Source organism: Gavialis gangeticus, unplaced genomic scaffold (assembly GCF_001723915.1).
Source record: "Gavialis gangeticus isolate Ggan-Ray unplaced genomic scaffold, GavGan_comp1, whole genome shotgun sequence".
In the NCBI taxonomy this organism is placed as follows: Eukaryota; Metazoa; Chordata; order Crocodylia; family Gavialidae; genus Gavialis; species Gavialis gangeticus.
Window position 1 is genome coordinate 87,837,577 of NW_017729025.1, and position 19,893 is coordinate 87,857,469.

Genomic DNA, 19,893 nt, shown 5'->3' on the forward strand with positions numbered 1-19,893 from the left:
AATCCTAAGTTTGATTTTTATGGAAAATGTTTAGATGGGAAGGAACCTAAATTGAGGAGGAAAGATGGCACAAGGCTAGAGGACAAGAAAATTAAGTTTTCTTCCTGTATGGCCCGAGGTGGACCATTTGTGACTGTACTTATCTTTAAGCTGGGACTAATAGTACCTACGCACATCATATAGCCATTGGTCAATTGATTAGTTACTCTCTTATGATTTCCAGATCACAGTTCTGTAGCTTCCAGGTTTGACTGTTGCAGTCCCCTCTAGTTTGAAATGCAAATGGAGGGCATAAATAAGCTCTTGATAGTCCAGCCTGATGTTTGAAACCACACAGGTCAACATGAGTTTGCTGCCCAAGCGTCCCAATCGCCAAGGCTCCAATTCAGAAATATATTTAGGCATTAGCTATAATTTATCATAATCTATCAAAGACCGTAGCCATCTGCTTAACTTTGACTTTAATGGTACTTAAGTGTATGGTTTCTTAAGTAATCTGGTGAATCAGAGCCTAGCAGCCAGCCATTATAGGGTCCTAAGTTTAACCTTCAAAGAACACATTGCATGGGTAGGCCTGAGATGACTTGAGACTCTTTTGTCCCTCCATGATTTGGATCTACTATGACAAGTGGAGCTTTCAGGAACAGTGAATCTTCATGGTATATGACCTAGTGCATGGTGCAGCAAAATGCCTTCCACAAGAATGACCCCAACCCCCGCCACTGTGCAAATGAATGTAAGCTCCATCTCCTCTTCTCTTTTACACTACTAACTGCCCCAAAAACAATAGCAGAATCAAAAGATGATTGGGATGAGTGGGAAGAAGGGAAAGAAAAACAACAGAAAAAATTTGCACAGGGAAAGCAGAGAGAAAAGCAAACTTTAATTTAGGTAAGGGGTTCCCCGAGGGTGTTGTGCCTGTATGTTTCTTCTTGACTTGTGCCAACTAATTCCCACTGAATGCATTATAAATACCTAGAGAGGTAAGGACACAGATGTTTTCAACATGCCTCAAGAACCTCAGCATTGATGAATTGTACATGTTCAAAAGATTATTTTCTCTGCCCACCTGGAATGTGCCCTGGTTTTAACTTCATATTGCACTCCAGCACAACAAGATATTGCTTTAGAATTTGGAGTTGCCCCAACTTAGCTCTTTAAACATCCCATTTCTTCTCCTGTATGGAACTGGTATTGATTGCAGTTGATGATCCAGTGTGTCTCTTCCATCTCTGATTCTCCTTTATGGAACTGTAAGAATGCTGTAGGGTTGGAACACTTCCTACCTGTTGTCTTTCTGCTTGGAGGCCGAATCAATTATTGATGAAGGGAGGGGAAATTTTATTCAGAATCTTCCCCAGGCTGTTTTTCTGTCTTGTTTCATTACTACATTTTGTGCATGATATGACCACATATTCTGAGTCAAATGCATCCCTGCTGTGAATCCATCAAAGCCACTGGAATTATATGAGTGACACTTGTCTTTGTATATTCAAAAGAAATAATAAATAAAAGACACATAGCCCTTATTTTCCAAGCTAAAGATTATTTTTAAGAGCGCAGATAATTTAATTTTCTACCACAAGTGTTTGCTGTGTGGTTAGTAATTATTAACTAAATAGAATAGGTTTGAAAGTGTTCTTATGTATATTTATTGTACTAAGTATATTATATCATGGTGGTGGAACTGTAGACTATATCTACTGAGGATCAGTGATCTGTTCTTGAAGTATTTTTATCTGTGGCTAAACTGTTTGCTATTTTTCCATGGCTAATCTCAGAAGTAAAGTAAACACTATTTTTTAGCTTGTATGAATTTATTCAATATCCAGTTAATTCTCCACTGACTTACTCCTTGTATGATCACCATCCCTTTTACAGAATTGGATATAAAAGTCTAAGGTATAACAACAGTTGCAAAGTGACCATAGGCAGCAGAAAACCGAGCTTCTGAAAACTGAGTGGATAGACACCTGAAATTTTTTCCATCATTATCAGTTCTGCGTGGTAGGGAAGTTTGCTTACCTTTTTAGAAAAATCATCACTATTTTGCAACTAGCATAGTTATTTAAACCCATGCAAAATGCTGCTATTCTGATTGGATGGCATTTTATACCTAAGTAAATAAGTACAAAAGGTACAGTCTTTATCTTCAAAGACAGCTTGCAGGTGTCACTGAGGCTAAAAATAGTCACTGCATTTGTCCCAGGGTAAACCATTCTACCTTGGGGCAAAGTGCCATTGATCAGAGGTCTATATCCACTGTCCTGGGATAAAGCCTAAAAAGATTCATGGGATAAGAAGTGCTAACAATTATCCTAGGACATTGAAAGTTTGTTTGAACAGTTATTCTAGAATTGCATAATTGAATCCAGGGCTGTCCAACTGGCAGCCTGTGGGCCACAAGCAGGCAGTGAGGAGTTAAATTCACAGATTCACAGACGTTTAGGGCTGGAAGGGACCTTGTGAGATAATCAGGTCCAGCCCCCATGCTGTGGGCTGGAAAGAAAGCTGGGGTGCATCCAGTCTCATTTTGAAGATCTCCAGGGTAGGTGCCCGCACCACCCCCACTGGGAGTGTATTCCAGAGTCTGGTCACATGAACCACGAAGAAGTTTTTCCTTATATCCAGTCTGAAACTTTCTTTTAGGAGTTTATGACCATTGCTCCTGGTTTTTCCCTGGGGCACTTTAGTGAACAGTTGTTCGCTTAGCCCCTGATGCTCACCCCTGATATATTTGTAAGCTGCCACCAAATCCCCCCAAAGTCTTCTCTTTTCTAGGCTGAACAGTCCCATATCTGTCAGCCTTTCCTTGTATGGCTTGCCCTTCAGGCCTTTAATCATACAAGTGGCTCTTCTGTGGACTCTTTCAAGCTTCTCCACATCCTTCTTGAAGTGTGGCGCCTAGAATTGGCTGCAGTACTCCAGCAGTGGCCTCACCAATGCCGAGTAGAGCGAGAGAATAACTTCCTTAGTTTTGCTTGAGATGCATCCATTGATGCATGCCAGCATATTGTTTGCTCTGCTGAGAGGGGGTCTGGTGGCCGTCTGTAAACTGGCCAAGGGGGACCAGCAGGCAATGGGAGAGTCCCTGTTCCCCAGAGCACTACCAGGAGTAACAAAGAATAACGGCCATAAGTTGAGTGAGAGTAGATTCAGGCTAGACATCAGGAGGCGCTACTTCAGTCAGGGTGGCTAGGATCTGGAATCAACTTCCAAGGGAAGTGGTGCTCGCTGCTGCCCTGGGGGTCTTCAAAAGGAGGCTAGACAATCACCTAGCCGGGGTTGTTTGACCTCAGCATTCTTTCCTGCCCATGGCAGGGGGTCAGACTTGATCTGCTCAGGTCGCTTCTGACTATACCAGCTATGAAACTATGAAAGTATAGCATCACACTGGAGCCTCATATTCATTTTATGCTCAATTATGACCCCCAGGTCCCTTTTGGACATGGTGCTAGCTAGCATAATACCACCGAGTCTGTAAGTTTGTGGTGGATTTTTCTTCCCCAGATGCACTTCTCAGTGTTGAACAGCATCTAGTTCTGGTCTGCCCATCTAACTAATCTGTCTTCCTGGATTGTCAGCCTACCCTGACGCGTGGCCACACTTCTCCAGAGCTTAGTGTCATTGGTGAACTTTGCCAGTGTGCTTTTCACCGCCATATTCAGATCGTTGATGAAGATGTTGAAAAGCACTAGTCCAAGTACTGAACCCTGGGGGACCCCACTGGATATCAGGTCGACACAGATCTGTCTATTAGTACTCTCTGGGTCCAAACCTGCAGTCAGTTTTCCACCCATCTGACCATTGAATTGTTGAACCCATAGTCCCCTAGTTTTATCTTGAAAGCCTCATAGGACACCAAGTCAAGGGCCTTCCTAAAGTCCAAGTAAATGACGTTGACCACACTTTCAACCCCTAGGCTCCTACCCTGTTATTTCTCCCCTCATCACTTCAGCTGCAATAGCAGCCAGAATCTCTATGCTGCTGCTTCCTGCTGCAGAGAGCTGAGGGTCAACCTGAGGTGTGTGGTGCAGCAGGGCATGGGGAGTGTTGGGCGGTCATAGGTGCATGGTGCAGCAGTGGTGCATCTGCACAGGTGCATGGTGTAGCAGGGGGGTAGGGTTGTGGACATGCAGTGCACTGGAGAGGAGGGTGTGTGGGCATGTTGTGCAATGTTGACAGGGGCATCCATGGGGTGTGCAGCCTGGGAGTGTTGTAGCTTGCACTGGTGCAGCCTGTGGGTCAGCCAGCTCCTGACTGATTGGAAGCTGGAAAGCCTTGATTGTATCAATGGCAGAAAAGTGGCAGTGCATTCAGCTGGTCACTAAACCTTCATTAGAAGGGTGATATGTGTACTCTGGGATGAATGTGGGCATGACTTGTCCAGAGACAAATGCAATATCTGTTCCTAGCCTGAGACTAGTTTTGCTAGGATCAGGTTTACACCACAGAGTGTTGCTGTTGTAGCTATCTATGTCAGCATGGGGTACAGGGAAAAAACCTGTACCCTGTGGTGGGTGTAACTATATTGGCAAACATCTGGCATAAACACATCTGTGCTGGCAAGAGAGTGCTTTTGGTATCCTAGTTTACATTGCATGGGGAGGTGACATAGCTACACTGGCAGAAAAACACCTTCTGTTGGTGTATGCTCCCTCCTTGCTAGGAGGCCTGGCCACAGGGGTCTTGTAGTGTAGACAGTTTGCACAACTCATCAGTGAGGCAGACAGGTAAAATTAACTTATGTTGCATGTGGGGGCACTGAAGCAAATTGAAATTAGCTGCCATGCGTAGGGTCACAGAGGGAGTCAAATTAGAGCCAGGATTACAACTTGAGGCTGCTGGCTTCCATATGTGCAGTCAGACCAGCAAACTGGATTTCCTCCAGGTTTACTTTCTCCAATTTCAGAATTCTGAGATGGAAAAGATGGGGAATTTGAGACAGTGAGCACTGGATTGAAAGACTTAGCCCTTAACTGAATCTGGCTACAGATTTGTGACCACATTAACCTAACCAGATTTTTTTTGTCTTCTTAAAGACCACTGCTTGAGATGCCCCTTTAAAAAATATCTTGCAGGCCAGTCATGTACTATCTAGTAATTTTATTTAGGTTTTCATTAGTCCCTATCATTAGTAACTGGAGAGGGAGCATGAATGTCTTGGTAAGGCTAGCACCAATCTAAATTCTGACTGCTGTCTTCAGATGCAAAAGGGGTCTAGGCTATTGCTTTCTACACCTGTTGTAGCTTAATTGGATGATATGGCACCGCTTTAAAACAGAAGCTGTGGCCTGAGAAAGAATAGATACACCAAAATATCCCCAAGGAGTCTGCCTCTGAGATTAACCTAATTGGTCACTGTGCTGAGTCTAATAGACCCATACAGATTATATACAATGCCTGTCTCTGGAAAGATACTAGTTACCCTGACATGTGGTGTGGAGACAACTGCTTTTCTGTCCCCATGGAATGGAGAGAGGAGAGGAGGAAGAGGGAATGTGGGAAAATTACATCCAGTGCTATTGTATATTGTTCATTGCCCACATCCCTGAATATTGCCTACAAATTGACCTTCTAAAATAACTCAACTGGCCAGTGATGGTCATTGCCTTGTATGTGGTACTAACTGTGCCTAGCTAACAAAACTGAATTTTAACTCCATGGTGCAGAATAATGTAATGCTTTGCTCTTAGAATCATTAACTGGCATCATCACCTGATGCTGGAGCACATTACACAGATCTTCCACTGACCAAAGGTTCCCCACAGCTTCATGCCAATGGTATAAATTAGAGTGGCTCCTTGGCTTCCTTTAGTAATATGTGGTCTGTTCTGGAACTGACTTGGGAAGTTATCTTCAACCTTCTTGATGGCTCCCTCACCTTTGCACCAAGTACAATGCACAGTGGAGCCTTGGCTCTGGTGGGATCTTTGGACATTATTACAATGGATTATTATTACATCCATATACTGACTTGCAGTCAGATATATGGACTACAGTTCATACACGCTACTAATTACCAAAATGGCGTAGTGGGTATTTTTTTCTATGATTTTTCCCTTGATTTATTAAACTAATTTATTTTTCTTTATTTTTAACAATGGAACTGCCTTTTCTGTTTCCCCTTTAAGCAGTTTGCAAATATATGAGAAGTCATAGATGGTTTAAAAATAAATGCTAACTACTTATCTGTGGAAAGTTGCATAATGTATGACTTTGCCCCCACAGTAAAACAAAGCCACTTAATAGCTATAAAGGTGAGATGGCTGTTTTATATGTTTGATTGACTTTGGTCCTAAGAGAGCAAGAGAGGCTAGGACACAAGTGTATGCATCTGTATGTGTTTTACAAAAAGAGACTTAATGTTTAAAACCCAAAACCCCCATTTTGCAACCAGGTTAGGTCATTCTGTGGCTTTTCTGGAAATATCTGTTTTGCCTTTGCTCTTTTTTACATCTTTTTGCATCGTTCAGGGATGTTGTATGAATCCCTAAAGACTATTGCCTCTTGAACAGACTCAGCTGACCACTAAGTGAAAACTGAACCTACAAATCAGTCCTCCATTCTCCTTTAATTATTGGGTACACTTTGGACATATCATTAGACCTTCTGTTCAGGTCCTCTGAGGGATGTTAGGGCATACAGTAAATCTTGCAGCATGACCTGTGGGTGGGAGGAGTACAGCTTCTTGTCTTCCTAAGGAAGATTTCCAGAGCCCAGGGCCTATTGTTGAGAAGATGCTTTCTCTGCCAGGTGAATACCTCAGCTGTATTAAACATAGACTTTTGGAACAATGTAGCTGATGTGTTGGACTCAGGAAGAAGAGGCAGTTTCTGAGATGGCATGGTCTTATCCCATAATGGACTTTATAAAGTGATATGCACCTGGAGAAGAGTGAGTGTAGATTGTGAAGTACTCGTATTACATGAGTGCTTTTGGTTTCAGCTTTTGGTCTCTCTGAATAGGATATGGGCTGGCACCTTGTGTACTTAGTTGTGTGTTTGTTGAACTTCTCATCCAGGCCAAGGAAAGAGTCCCAGCAGTCTGGCCTGGAAGTGAGGAGCACCTGGGATCAGGCTAGCATTTGGGAAGAATTGCAAATGGTGTCATTTTGCTAGTTGGAGATGGAAAGAGGCACTTTTGGGGACTGCTTCTCTGTAAAGTGTCTGTAACCTGGGTGGCGGCCCAATAGTTGCCACCCCTGCCCAATATCAGGGATGGCGTGGTGAGAGTGGGGCAGGGCTTCCGGCCAGCACCAGTTTACTTTCCAGCCAGCCCCTGCTCCCCACAGAGCACCCTGTGGTCCCAAGAAGGTCTAACACTTAACTGATTTAACTATTTACACTTTATTTACAAAACAATAATAGGAAAGGTTATTTACAAGTGAACTTAAATGGCACAACCAGAATCACAAAACAAACCAGAATGCATTAGTCAACCCTTGACTCAAGAGCCACAGGTAGGGTAACTGGCAGCTTTCAGCCACTGCTGAGGTGCTACCACAAGGAAGCAAGGTGCTCACTCCCAGTAGCTCCAACAGGCTTCCCAATAAGCGACAGACTGAAACAGGTTAAGCTCTTCTGGTCTGCAGCAATCAAATTGTATCAAACCCCAACCCCCCAAAGAAGCTGAAGGGTGACCCTTTGTGGCAACCAAAAAGGCAAGCAACAAGCAACAGAGTAGGCTCCTGCAACAATCCACATGACTCAAGCACAAAACTCGGGGACTCCATCTGATGACAATCAGCTGCAGAATAAGGGACAGGCCTGAGTCCCCTCTGAAGCAGTCAGTGGCAGAGAGGGGTCAGCAGCACAGCAGCTCCCAGAGGTCACTGCTCTAAACCCCTGCTCCAGATGACTAGCCAGGCACCTCACACGCCTCACGGCTCGCCAGTCCTGCTCTGAGGCCCCTCATCCTGGCACTCTGCTGCTCCTCAGGATCCCAGTGCCTTCCCTGCTGCTGTCCTGCTTCCCCAGGGAAGGTGAGGGGTTTCCTCAACTCACTGGCTCAGCTCCCTGCTCCAGATAATGATGCCACCTGTGCTCCTGGCCGCTGCTTCTTCTGCGCAGTGGAGTGGTGGGGCCGACTGCCACTCCTAGTCCCTGGGATGCCCAGGATGTCCAGCACACTGCGATAGGGTCTTGGGGCACCAGGTCTCTGCCCCAAGCCCTGGCTGCCGCTCCCTCTGCTGCAAGGCTGGAGGCATGGCCAACTGCCGCTGCCTTCTTCTCCCAGGGCCTTCAAGGCTCTTCAGCAGGATCTCTGCTCCCTCTGGTGGGTCAGCTCACCCCAGCTCTTCTTAGGCCTCCCATGTCATTCCCCAGACTCGCTGTCAGCAACCTGCACACACTAGTTCGGCTGCTGGTTTTATCCCCACCGGCAGTCCCTCCCTGGCTTGCAAACAGGCCAACCAGGGCTCAGGGTGGTGGGCCCCCAACTCTGGCCATCCCCCTTCTATGCGAATGAGAGGATTGAAAACCCCTTCTTTCCATTGGCTTCTCCTTTTCCACAGGACAGGGCTCCCCTGCGCCACCCTGGGGGTTGCTCAGAGGTCACTGGCACTGTTTCTAGCCCAGGGTAAGTATCTCAAGCCAATCTGGTGAGCCCACATTGGCAGTCTGTTACATGTCCATTCCAATTTATGATCCAAGAACACGCACTGCTTTAGCTCACTGGTACTTCATAGCACATTCCACATCCAGCAGGTACTTCTGTGTTTCTAGGGTTCATTCTGAGCTGGCTGCCTTTCCTTTAGGCTGCATGTGATTCCTGCATTGGACTAACTTGGCACAGAGGGAGGAAATCAGGAAAGCCAAAGTGCTGGTGGAGTTGCAGCTAGCAAAAGACGTGAAGGGTAAAAAGAAGGGTTTCTACAAGTATGTCAGCACAAGAGGAAGATCAGGGAAACTGCAAGTCCCTTACTAAACGGGGAAAGCAACCTAGTGACAGATGATGCAGAAAAGGCTGAAATACCCAATGCCTATTTCACAGATTTACAGAAGTTTATGGCTGGAAGGGACCTCATGAGATCATTGGGTCCAGCTCCCCTGCTGTGGGCAGAAAAGACTGCTGGGGTCAAATAACTCCAGCAAGGTGTGCATCCAGTCTCCTTTTGAAGATCTCCTGCCTGCACCACCCCCGCTAGGAGTCTATTCTAGGGTCTGGTCACTTGAACCGTGAAGAAGTTTTTCCTTATATCCAGTCTGAAACCTTCTAGGAGTTTATGACTGTTGGTCCTGGTTTCCCCCTGGGGCCTTTCATAGTTTCATAGTAGCTAGGGTCAGGAGGGACCTGAACAGATCATCTAGACTGACCCGCTGCCACAGGCAGGAATGAATGCTGGCTTGACAAGACCCCAGACAGGTGATCATCCAACCTCCTCTTGCATTTGCCCAAGGTAGGGGTGAGGACCGCTTTCCTGGGAAGTTGGTTCCAGATTTTGGCCACCCTAACTGTAAAAAATTGCCTTCTGATCTCTAACCTAAACCTATTCTCCATCAGCTTATTACCATTGTTCCTTGTCACCCCAGGTGGTGCTGGGGAGAAAAGGGCTCTACCTATTTGCTGCTGATCTCCCCTGATGAGTTTGTAGGCAGCCACCAGGAGAGACTGAGGCTGAACAGGTTCAGGTCCCTCAGTCCCTCCTCGTAGGGCCTGTTCTGCTGCCCTCTCACCAAGCGTGTGGCCTGCCTCTGAACCCTCTCCAGGCTGGCCACATCCCTTTTGAAGTGCAGCACCCAGTACTAGATGCAGTACTCCAACTGCAGCCTGACCAAAGTTGCATAGACCAACTATGGCTTGACCAAAGTCACATCACTAGCCCCTGATGCTCTTCCCTGATGTATTTGTAAGCTGCCACCAAATCCACCCAAAGTCTTCTCCTTTCTAGCCTGAACAGTCCCATATCTGTCAGCCTTTCCTTGTATGGCTTGCTCTTCAGGCCTCTAATCATATAAGTGGCTCTTCTCTGGACTGTTTCAAGCTTCTCCACATTCTTCTTGAAGTGTGGTGCCCAGAATTGGATGCAGTACTCCAGCTGGGGCCTCACTAATGCCAAGTAGAGTGGGAGAATAACTTGCTTAGTTTTGCTTGAGTAGCATCGGTTGATGCATTCTAGCATATTGTTTGCTCTGCTAACTGTAGCATCACACTAGTGGCTCATATTCATTTTATGGTCAATTATGACCCCTAGATTCCTTTCAGACATGGTGCTAGCTAGTGTAGCACCACCGAGCCTGTAAGTTTGTTGTGGATTTTTCCTCCCCAGGTGGAGTGCTGTACAATTCTCAGTGTTAAACAACATCTAGTTCTGGTCCACCCATCTAACTAATCTGTCTAGGTCTGCCTGGATCATCAGCATGCCCCATGGCGCGACCGCGCTTCCCCAGAGCTTAGTGTCATTGGTGATCTTTGCCAGCCTGCTTTTCACCCCAACATCCAGACCATCGATGAAGATGTTGAAAAGCACTGGTCCAAGTATCGAACTGTGGGGGACCTCACAGACTACCTTCCACCAGGTCAACATAGATTTGTTTATTAGTACTCCCTGAAGCCAGTTTCCCATCCATCTGACTGTTGAATTATTGAGCCCATAGTCCCCTAGTTTTCCCTTGAGCCTGATGGGACACCAAGTCAAAGGCCTTCCTAAAGTCCAACAAATGATGTCGACCTCATCTTCCTTATCCAGGTGGCGAGTAACCTGGTCACTGAAGGAGATGAGGTTTGTCAGACATGACCTACCTGTTACAAAACCATGCTGGCTGTTGTTCAGAATTTTGCCTTCTATTAGCTTATCGCATATGGACTCCTTGAGAAATTTTTCATGGGATTGAGGTCAGGTGGATTGGCTTGTAGTTCCCTGAGTCCTCTCTCCTCTCTTTCCTGAAGATGTTCACAACCTTGGCGCTCTTCCAGTCTTCTGGGACCTCTCCTGAGTGTCAGAAATTCTCAGAGGTTCGCCAGTGGTTCTGCGATTACTTAGGTTAGTTCGTTCAGCACTCTTGGATGCAGTTTATCCAGTCCTGCTGACTTATAGGTATCCAGCCCCTGTAGCTGTTCTTTCACCAGCTCTACATTCACTGTTGGTAGTTGATCATCCATGCTGTGACTATTCTGTGTCATATTTGCATTTGGAAGGCTATCACTCATAGACTGGTGGAATACAGATGTGAAGTACTTGTGTAGGAGTTCAGTTTTCTCCTTGGTGTCAGTGATCAGATGTCCAGATGCACTGAGCAGTGTTTCTATGCTTCCACTGTTTTTCCTCCTGTTACCTATGTACCTATAGAAGGACTTATTGTCCTTGTTTTTTGGATGTTAACCTGAATTCAGTCACCATTTTTGCTTTTCTAATCTGCCCCCTACAAGTATGGGCCAGTCTTATGTAGTTCTCCTCAGTCTCACAAGTAAGGTCAACTCCCAGACTACTGCACCTGGCAGCACAGTTTGGGGTGGAGGTGAACAGTCAACAGTAATGAAAGAGCAGGTTAGGGACTATTTAGAAAATCTGGATGTGTACAAATCCATGGAGCCGGATGTGATGCACCTGAGAGTGCTGAGGGAGCTGGCTGATGTGACTGCAGAGCATCTGGCCATTCTTTTTGAGAACTCCTGGCAATTGGGAGAGGTCCTAGACAATTGGATAGTACTTATCTTTAAGAAAGAGAAGAAGGACCCCAACGCTCTTTCCTGCCCAGGGCAGGGGGTCAGACTTGATGATCTACTGAGGTCTCTTCCAACCCTAACATCTATGAATCTATAAGGAGGATCTGGGGAAGTACAGACTGGTTAGACTCATCTCAGTCCCTGGAAAAATCATGGAGCAGGTCCTCATAGAAGCCATTTCTAAGCACTTGGAGGAGAAGGTGATTAGGAACAGTCATCCTGGATTCACTGAGGGTAAGTCGCATCTGACCAACCTGATTGCCATCTATGATGAGAAGACTGGCTCTGTGAATGCGAGAAGAGCAGTAGACATGATTACACCTTGACTTTAGCAAAACATTTGATACAGTCTCCCATAACATTCTCACAAGCAAACTAAGGAAGTATGTGTTGAATAGATATACTATGAGGTGGATAGAAAACTGGCTCTATCGTCAGGCTCAAAGGGTAGTAAACAATGGCTCTGTCTAGTTGGCAGCTGATATCAAGTGGAGTGCCCCAGGGGTTGGTCCTGCGAACAGTTTTGTTCAGTATCTTCATCAACAACCTGGAAGATGGGATGGAGTGCACCCTCAGCAAGTTTGCAGATGACACCAAGCTGGGAGAGTAGTAGATATGCTGGAGGGTAGGTTTAATAGAGAGACCTTGACAAGTTGGAGGATTGGGCCAAAAGAAATCTCATGAGGTACAATAAGGAAAAGTGTAAAGTCCTTTACTTAGGACAGAACAATCCCATTCACCACTATAGGCTGAGGACTGTCTGGCTAAGCAGTCAGAGAAAAATACCTTGGGGTTACAGTGGATCATAAGCTGAATATGAGCCAACAGTATTCCTTTGCTGCGAAGAAGGCTAACAGCATACTAGGCTGCATTAGTAGGAGCATTGGCAGCAGATTGAGGGAAGTGATTCTTCGCCTTTCTATTCAGCACTGGTGAGGCCACATCTGGAGTACTGTGTCCAGTTTTGGGCCCCCCACTACAGGAAGGATGTGGATAAATTGGAGAGAATCCAGCAGAGAGCAGTGAAAATGGTTAGGGGGCTGGGGTACTGGGGGATTTCTGGGGCTGGGGGAACTGGGCTTATTTAGTCTGGAGAAGAGAAGACTGAGGGGTGATTTAATAGTAGCCTTCAGCTCCCTGAAGGGTGGCTCCAGAGGGCTGGAGCTAGACTGCTCTCAGTGGTGGCAGATGGCAGAGCAAGGAACAATGTTCTCAAGTTGCTGCACGAGAAGTTTAGGTTAGGTATTAGGAAAAACTTTCTCATGAGAAGGGTAGTAATGCACTGGAACAGGTTACCCAGAGAGGTTGTGAAATCTCCATCCTTGGAAGTTTTTAAGACCCAGCTAGACAAAGCTTTGGCTGGGATGATCTAGTTGGAGATGGTTGTGCTTTGAGCATGGGGTTGGATTAGATGACCTCCTGAGGTCCCTCCTAACCCTAATTTTCTATGATTGTAGCTGGAAAACTCCTGTCTGTATATAAAAAAAAAAAAAAAAAAAAAAAAAAAAAAAAAGGATGTATAAAGCTGTGTGTCATCAATATACAGTTGGTATAACAGCCCAGGTCACCTCACAGTATCTAAAACTTTTGCATAATTAATTGGAAGTGTTGACAGGTCCAAGCTCCATGGAACTTTGCATACCAGGGCTCCTGGAGAAGAGGAACAGCTGCTCATCATGTGTCTCTTGGGATCTGCTGGACAGGAATGATTGCAGCCAGCTTAGTGAAATTCTCTGTGTTTGCCTAAACCTGTAATTGAGTCAGCAGTACCTTGTGATCAGCCATGTCAAAGTTAGCGGATAGATCAAGTAATAGCCTGATTGATTAACCTTTGTTTCTGAAAAGACTCTACATAAAATTGCTGTTTCTTTTCTGCATCCTGCACTGGAGCTGGGCTGGTGGGAGCCAGATAATTTGCTGAGAGCATTTGTTACTAGACCTGATTTGCCACCCTCCTCCTTTCCCAAATTTTGCCAAGGTTTGGAATTGGATGTCAGTTAGCTGGTCTCCTGGTGTGAAGTTTGGGTCCTTGAGACCAGTTTCAAGTTTTACATCTTTATGAGTTGCCCTCTTTACTGCCCCAAAATGGAGTAAATAAAACCTCACTAAGAATTCTAGTGATCATGGGGGATGGGTGGGTGGGAGGTAGGAGTGACCGTGACTTCTGCATTTAAACTCAGCTACAGGCATTAGCAGACTCCAGGGAGAGATGGCTTCTTTGTTATGCAAGGTGGTTAATAATGTCTTTCTCTGTTTTCACCCCAACACTTCTGTTGTTTGTAATGAGTGCTACCTTAGAGGGAAATGATGCTGCATTAGAGAAGGCCCTGACCTTTGAAACCTAGATATAATCCAGTTTTGAATATGGAAATGTCTTGAATCTGGCAAGAACCTAACATCTGTACTTAAAGGCTTGCTTTCCAGGACATAGAGTTCCTGGAGGTGAAGAGTGAGTGTGATCCATGCTGAGTTTGGCTGGTTGTGTGTTTTTAATAGGTATTATCTTTCCTTGGATTCTAAGCTAAGTACTGAAAGATGCTATATATTATGCCCAGTTTCCAACTGTTGTAGCAATTGTAGAGCATCAAAGTGCACTGGATTTTCAGTAGTGTCCCTTATATGAAGGTAGCTTTCAGTGAGGTGGTGTAATGCCACTGTAGCAATGCCTGTCAACAAGAGGAAACTTTAGGGATGTGAAGTGGTTCAGTGCAGCTGGGGAATGAGGTTTCTCTCTTCAACACTAGCCTATTTGTATTAACAGTTTTCAGTAAACCCCTAGAAAGGGGTTTATTGTGATAGGTGTGTGAAGTAACAATTTACCCTGAAGGATAATTTAAAGGTTGAGAGGAAGGAAGAATTATGATCCATTGACCTCAACAGAAATTAGACAGGCTGTTAAAGATGAGTAAGGTATCTTCATTGGTCAACATTTAAAAGGACATTAACCTAACAGAGGTCAGGGGCCTGATCCTCCACCTGGTTTCATGCCAGTGACACTTTGCTGAGCTCAGTATAATTGTACCAGTGTATCAGTGTCATAGGTGCATGGGGTGTATTATGTCCCCAACTTTTTTACAGTCCCTGCAGGAGTGTCAGTTTTAACACTAGGCTGAAGAGCTCTGCTTTTTGCTGGAGGGAAACCTGTACTTCCTGTTGTCCTGACGTGAGTCCTGGCTTTTAGTATCACTGTCTCTTGCTGTAGATCTTTCAGTAAATCCAAAGAAACTTGAACTCAAAGAGACGTATCCCTCTTGGAAACTATGCAGCCAACAGGAGTTTGCAAAGACATGAGACAGGATTTTTTTAATAAAATAACTTGTTGTAGTCAACTGGAATGCAGTATTGTAGGCTCCTTATGTTAGGATGGAAAAGCAAAGCTTATACATGGCACTTTTACAGGTTCTTGTGGGGGGAGGGGGAGCAGCACTTTAATTAGAGTGGCTTTGAGAGCCACTCTAATTAAAGTGCTGTGATGTCTCATGTATCAGCATCCCTGATCTTAAAAATGGTGGGAGGGGCACTTGACCTAAAGCTCGTTTGATGAGCTTCAGATAAAGCATGCCTGCCATCACTTTTAAGTGTGAGGATGCTGATACATGAGACTCATGAGGCTGCTGGAGCGTGGTAATTGCCATACTCTGACATGCTGGAATTCCAGTGCATTGGAGCAGCCTTTGTGCTCGTGTATAGGCAATCTAAGTGCCCATGTTGTCAGTATTACCTGCGTCTCTGGCCACTAGCATCAAGGACTCCATCTGCCTCCTGGCACTGACCATCAATCACAAAGTTGTTTCCAGAGTGTCCTGCCTCCTCAGTTTATTCTTTCTAGGCCTAGTCATAGTATTTTAAACATGTTCTCCTTCCCTTCACCAGTTAGTTCTGAAAAGTGGATGGTCAATAGCTGCTTTTCCATTGAATTTCTAAAGTAACTCCTTTACATGGTGGCAGTGCTTGATAGTTCTTTCCCAAATGTCTGTGTGACCAACCCCCATCTTTCGTTCCTTGTCCTAGAGAAGAAATAAACCTGTGCAGTCCTAGTAGGTCTTCCTGGTTTAACTTAAACCAGAGTCCCCCAGCATCCCAGATGCTTTGCAGCCCTGGACTGGGCTGTCTGCTCCAGAGCAGGGCTGGCCCCCCCCCTGCTCCCTAGCTGGAGCTCTGGCAGAGCCTGTAGGTTCAGCAGCATCTGCTTGGCTTCCCCCTGTTCCCTCCCCTCCCCGCCACCACTCCCTGCTCAGGCAGGGTTTCCCGCTCTCTCCTTTCCCAGAGCATGGACCATAGCCAGCATGTGGTATGCTAGCTAAAGCTTAGAGGTGTCTGTGTAAGGCAGACAGGACAGTGTCTGCTTAGGGCTTTTTGGAGCTAATCAACAGGTCAGCTGGTAATGTCCTTTTTCTCCTTCCTTGAAAAAAGCTGTTTAAGAAGAATTTAAATTAATGAGAGAGGCTTTTGTTTTCTTGATGGGGTGCTAAACACTGTATTATCAACTCCCTGCTGGCTCCCTCCCTGGTCAGGAGCAGTGAGGGGGTGTGTGCTCCCTAATTGGAGCATCCTGCTGAGGCCTGTCCATGCCCCCCCTCAGCTCAGCACTATGGAAGGGAAGGGAAGACTTGCCCTAGTGCCCTCCAGCTTCTAGCCTGAGCCACTGCAGGGATGTGTCTGCATTTTCTCAGTCCAGAGGGAATGTCTGTGCACTTGCAAACTGGTTCAGCCTTGCCAGGTTAGACTGACTTGCAAAGATTGAATCAATTCAGGCTCAGGCTTTTTGAATTACTGTCCCTAGCCAATATGATAGTGTATAGGGAAACTGAGCCATGCATACTTTTAATTAAAAAATAATTTAGAAATTTCCCAGGCAACTCGCTTAGAAGAAGGAAAACTATAGTTTTGAACCAAGGGTGTCAGGCTTGGAAAGCCAGAGTATAAAGTTCACTCAGTAGATGTGAACAGATATCTGTGTCAAATATATGTAAGTTGCCAACCCCTAAACAGGGAATAATAAGAAAGAAGATGCTAACAATACAAGATTTTTCCACATTCTCTACAATTAGTGTTTATAGGAATGAGAAGCAGATATATAAGCACAGATTAGGGAAACTAGTTGTAAAAATATGTAATACCAGATGATTGAACTAACTAGAAATAATGTTTACAGTCAAATTCACTTTTCACTATAACTTGCGTTTGGTTACTTGTTCTTCATGGAACTTGGTCAGTGAAAATAGATTGGTCTTCCAAAGCTTTACTTAATTCTCTTTGACTCCTGATTTCCCTTCACACCTTTTGTTTTGTTTATTTAGAACTTAAATTCTTTGGGACAGAAGTTATGTTTCACTTCTGCATGTCTGGTCCCTACAATAATGCAGGCATGAACTTCTTCTAATAGCATTCTTTTCTCTCTTTTCTGCACAAGCTGCCATAGTCAGTCTTATAGCACTGGGGATGATGTTTGTATTTAAAGAAAACACACACACTGCTTTAAATTGAGCTTCTTTTAAAAAAATACTGACAATTCAGAACGGGCCAAATTCTCTCTTGTTGTAATTTCTGTGAAGACCAATGTAAAAATTAACAAGCAGACAAGCAAAAACAAAACCTAAGAGCAAAACAAAAAGGTCATAGATCAAGCTGTTTTTTGTAAGGTGCAACTGACATTATAAAATGCTGCTTTATTTTTCAAGCTTATTTTATTCTCTTCATTCTTAGTCTTCAGAACTAGAATTGGACCAAATCCTTAGAGTTCAAATATGCAAGTCCCAACTTTTCAAGAGTCTGAGTAGTTCAAAATTTAGGGTTTTTGATTTGTCTCATTATGAAGGATCCAACTGCACAGTTCAAATCTGAAGGCAAACTTTCCTACAGTTCAGAGGTATTCTATGTAAAAGAAACTTTGTTTTAAAGGGGGGAAGCTCACATTTAAAAAACCTTAGATTAAAATATCTATCCCCCAAATAAACATTGCTCTCAGTAGAATTACACAAAGGATGAATTTGACCCACTAGCCTGTCAGCTTTTACTAATCATTAAATGCATTGGATTTTGGAAAACCTTTTCTTCCTCCATAGGAACAACTAAATTTTGGGCTTAAAGCACACTTGACAGTGTCACTTTAGGCCAAATATTTAACATTCAAAGATTTACAATTAATTTTAGTCTTGCAGCAGGATGGAAACTGAATTAGTCTCCAGCTAGGGCTCCTTTCCTGGTTGCTGTAGTTTATTCTTTTGAGTTTTTGTTAATACAGAATGGCTGGTAATCCTCATATTTCATTGTTGGGAGGAATTCTTAGCACAAAGAGAACCTATGCAATGGATGACAGCTTGTTTTTATCCAGCTTGTATTCTTTTTCCTATAAAGTCCTTAGTTTTACTGAGCATCCCTGGTTTAATATGGGAAGGAATTTCACGTAGTACTTCTGGCTCTCAGGCATTTGTAAGAACTGTTAATTTTTGATCAGTTTGAGTCTCCTGGTTGCTAACGTTGATTACAGAAGTGTACGAGCAAGCCAACTTTAATTACAGCTTTTAGTAAGCTTTCATGTCTTCTCAGTCAGTCTTCTTGTTAACAGGCCATGCAACTTTTCTTTGCTTCTCTTCCCTTCCCTTCTGGAAAAAGGGGCCTGGGATTTGTCTCTCTGGGTTCTGTGTACAAAGAACTCTCTCTGTATGTAGATCTTTGCCCTGCATGGTCTCTACATCCATAGCACCCTTACTGACACTATGCAGATGCCCTTCTCCTTTAGCTCAGCAAGGAAGGGGCCACCCCAGGTGCTGAGTCTGAGGCTAGTGGTCAGTGGAGGATGATGGGGCAGTGAGGGATCACATTTGCTATGCACGTTGTCTGCTGCAGGAAACAACTGGACAATCTTCAAGAAAGCTGATGAAGCCCTGAGGCTGTATTAACTCTTGTGTGAAGCCCTTTTGTGCAGTGGGAATCTCCCTTTATTCTCTTCCCTCACTTAGAGAACATGCTAAGAGTCAGTTGCTAGCGCCTTGCTGAGGAAGAAGTTCCAGAGGGTGCTAGGACAATGGTGGATGTTGGGACCCCACCACTGGGGCTTGTTCCATGGACAGGGGTGTTTGGTGTTGGACTGGGGAATGATCTGATGGGTAGTGGAATGACTTGATGGAAAACTCATGAAAGAAACCTTGTGGGACTTTCCAAATGTGGAAAGCTGAGAAGGGGAAAGCTTTCCATCTTGACCTCTGCAGTGATAACCCTGTGCCCTTATGGATATACGAATATGTTTCTTTTATATAATTCTATATGAAGAACCCCCAAAACACATTACAAACTATGGGCTAACAATCCATACTCTTAGTGTATGGTAATACTTAACTCTTTCTTTCCCTTGACCCTGACAAGGACCACAGACAGTCACGCTTGTTCAGGGGATACACATCTCCAGACATTCAGTGTGTGCCCTGCCTGGAAGCTTGAGTAGAGTGCTTTTAAAATAGGACAGCTTTTTTAAAGTTTCCCAGTTGTTCAAAGCACATTGGAGGTTGCCATAACGTTAGAAACAAAACTGTTGGTTTTCTCTCTGGGCTGGCCATGCTAGAAATAAAGTACTTTGTCTTCCATTACCCAGAGTCATCTCGTTCCCTGACTGATAAGTGTCTCATTCCCCGAATGTTTACTCTTTTCATGACTCTTTGCACATCATATGCTTCAGGAATGCCCTCTGCCAGAAAGCTATTCAGGTTAATTCACGTATTTGGGGTGAATACATGAATTAGCACAAATTTGGCTATTGATTCATTTTTAAACCTACCTTCTGTCCCCTTCTTTCCTTGCCTTTTTCAGGGAGGTCAGACAAATCTCTCTTACTCTCTGTTCTCTCCCCCTTTGTCAGACTCGGGGACCAGTTCTACAAAGAAGCCATCGAACACTGCCGCAGCTACAACTCCCGGCTCTGTGCTGAGCGCAGTGTCCGCCTTCCCTTTCTGGATTCGCAGACTGGGGTGGCTCAGAACAATTGCTATATTTGGATGGAGAAGAGGCACCGGGGACCAGGTAGGCACATTCTGTGTGCGCATGCATGTGCAGATAGTAGGCCATTTATCCCTCGTGGGGTTTAATTACTAGAAACTCAAACTGTTAAGGGCCACATGCAGGAGAAACTGCCTAAACCTCCCTGCCTGAGGGGATTCCCCTTGGTAACTACAGAGAGTGGATCCTAATTATTCTTTCTCTCTATCAATAGATGTGATTGTTTTATGTGAA

At 44.7% G+C, this 19,893-nt stretch overlaps 1 protein-coding gene across 12 annotated transcripts in view; it reads left to right on the top strand.

The window, feature by feature from the left end:
- DPF3 (double PHD fingers 3) overlaps nucleotides 1–19,893 on the top strand; it is a 288,571-nt gene that overhangs the window by 96,132 nt on the left and 172,546 nt on the right. For all 12 annotated transcript variants that reach the window (XR_002097710.1, XR_002097709.1, XR_002097708.1 and 9 more), the window contains exon 2: nucleotides 19,523–19,683. Coding sequence is in view for 4 of the 12 variants with exons in the window: in XM_019519128.1 (XP_019374673.1) it covers nucleotides 19,523–19,683 (161 nt within the window). In the remaining 8 variants the exon portion in view is untranslated. The remainder of the gene's footprint in view (nucleotides 1–19,522; nucleotides 19,684–19,893) is intronic.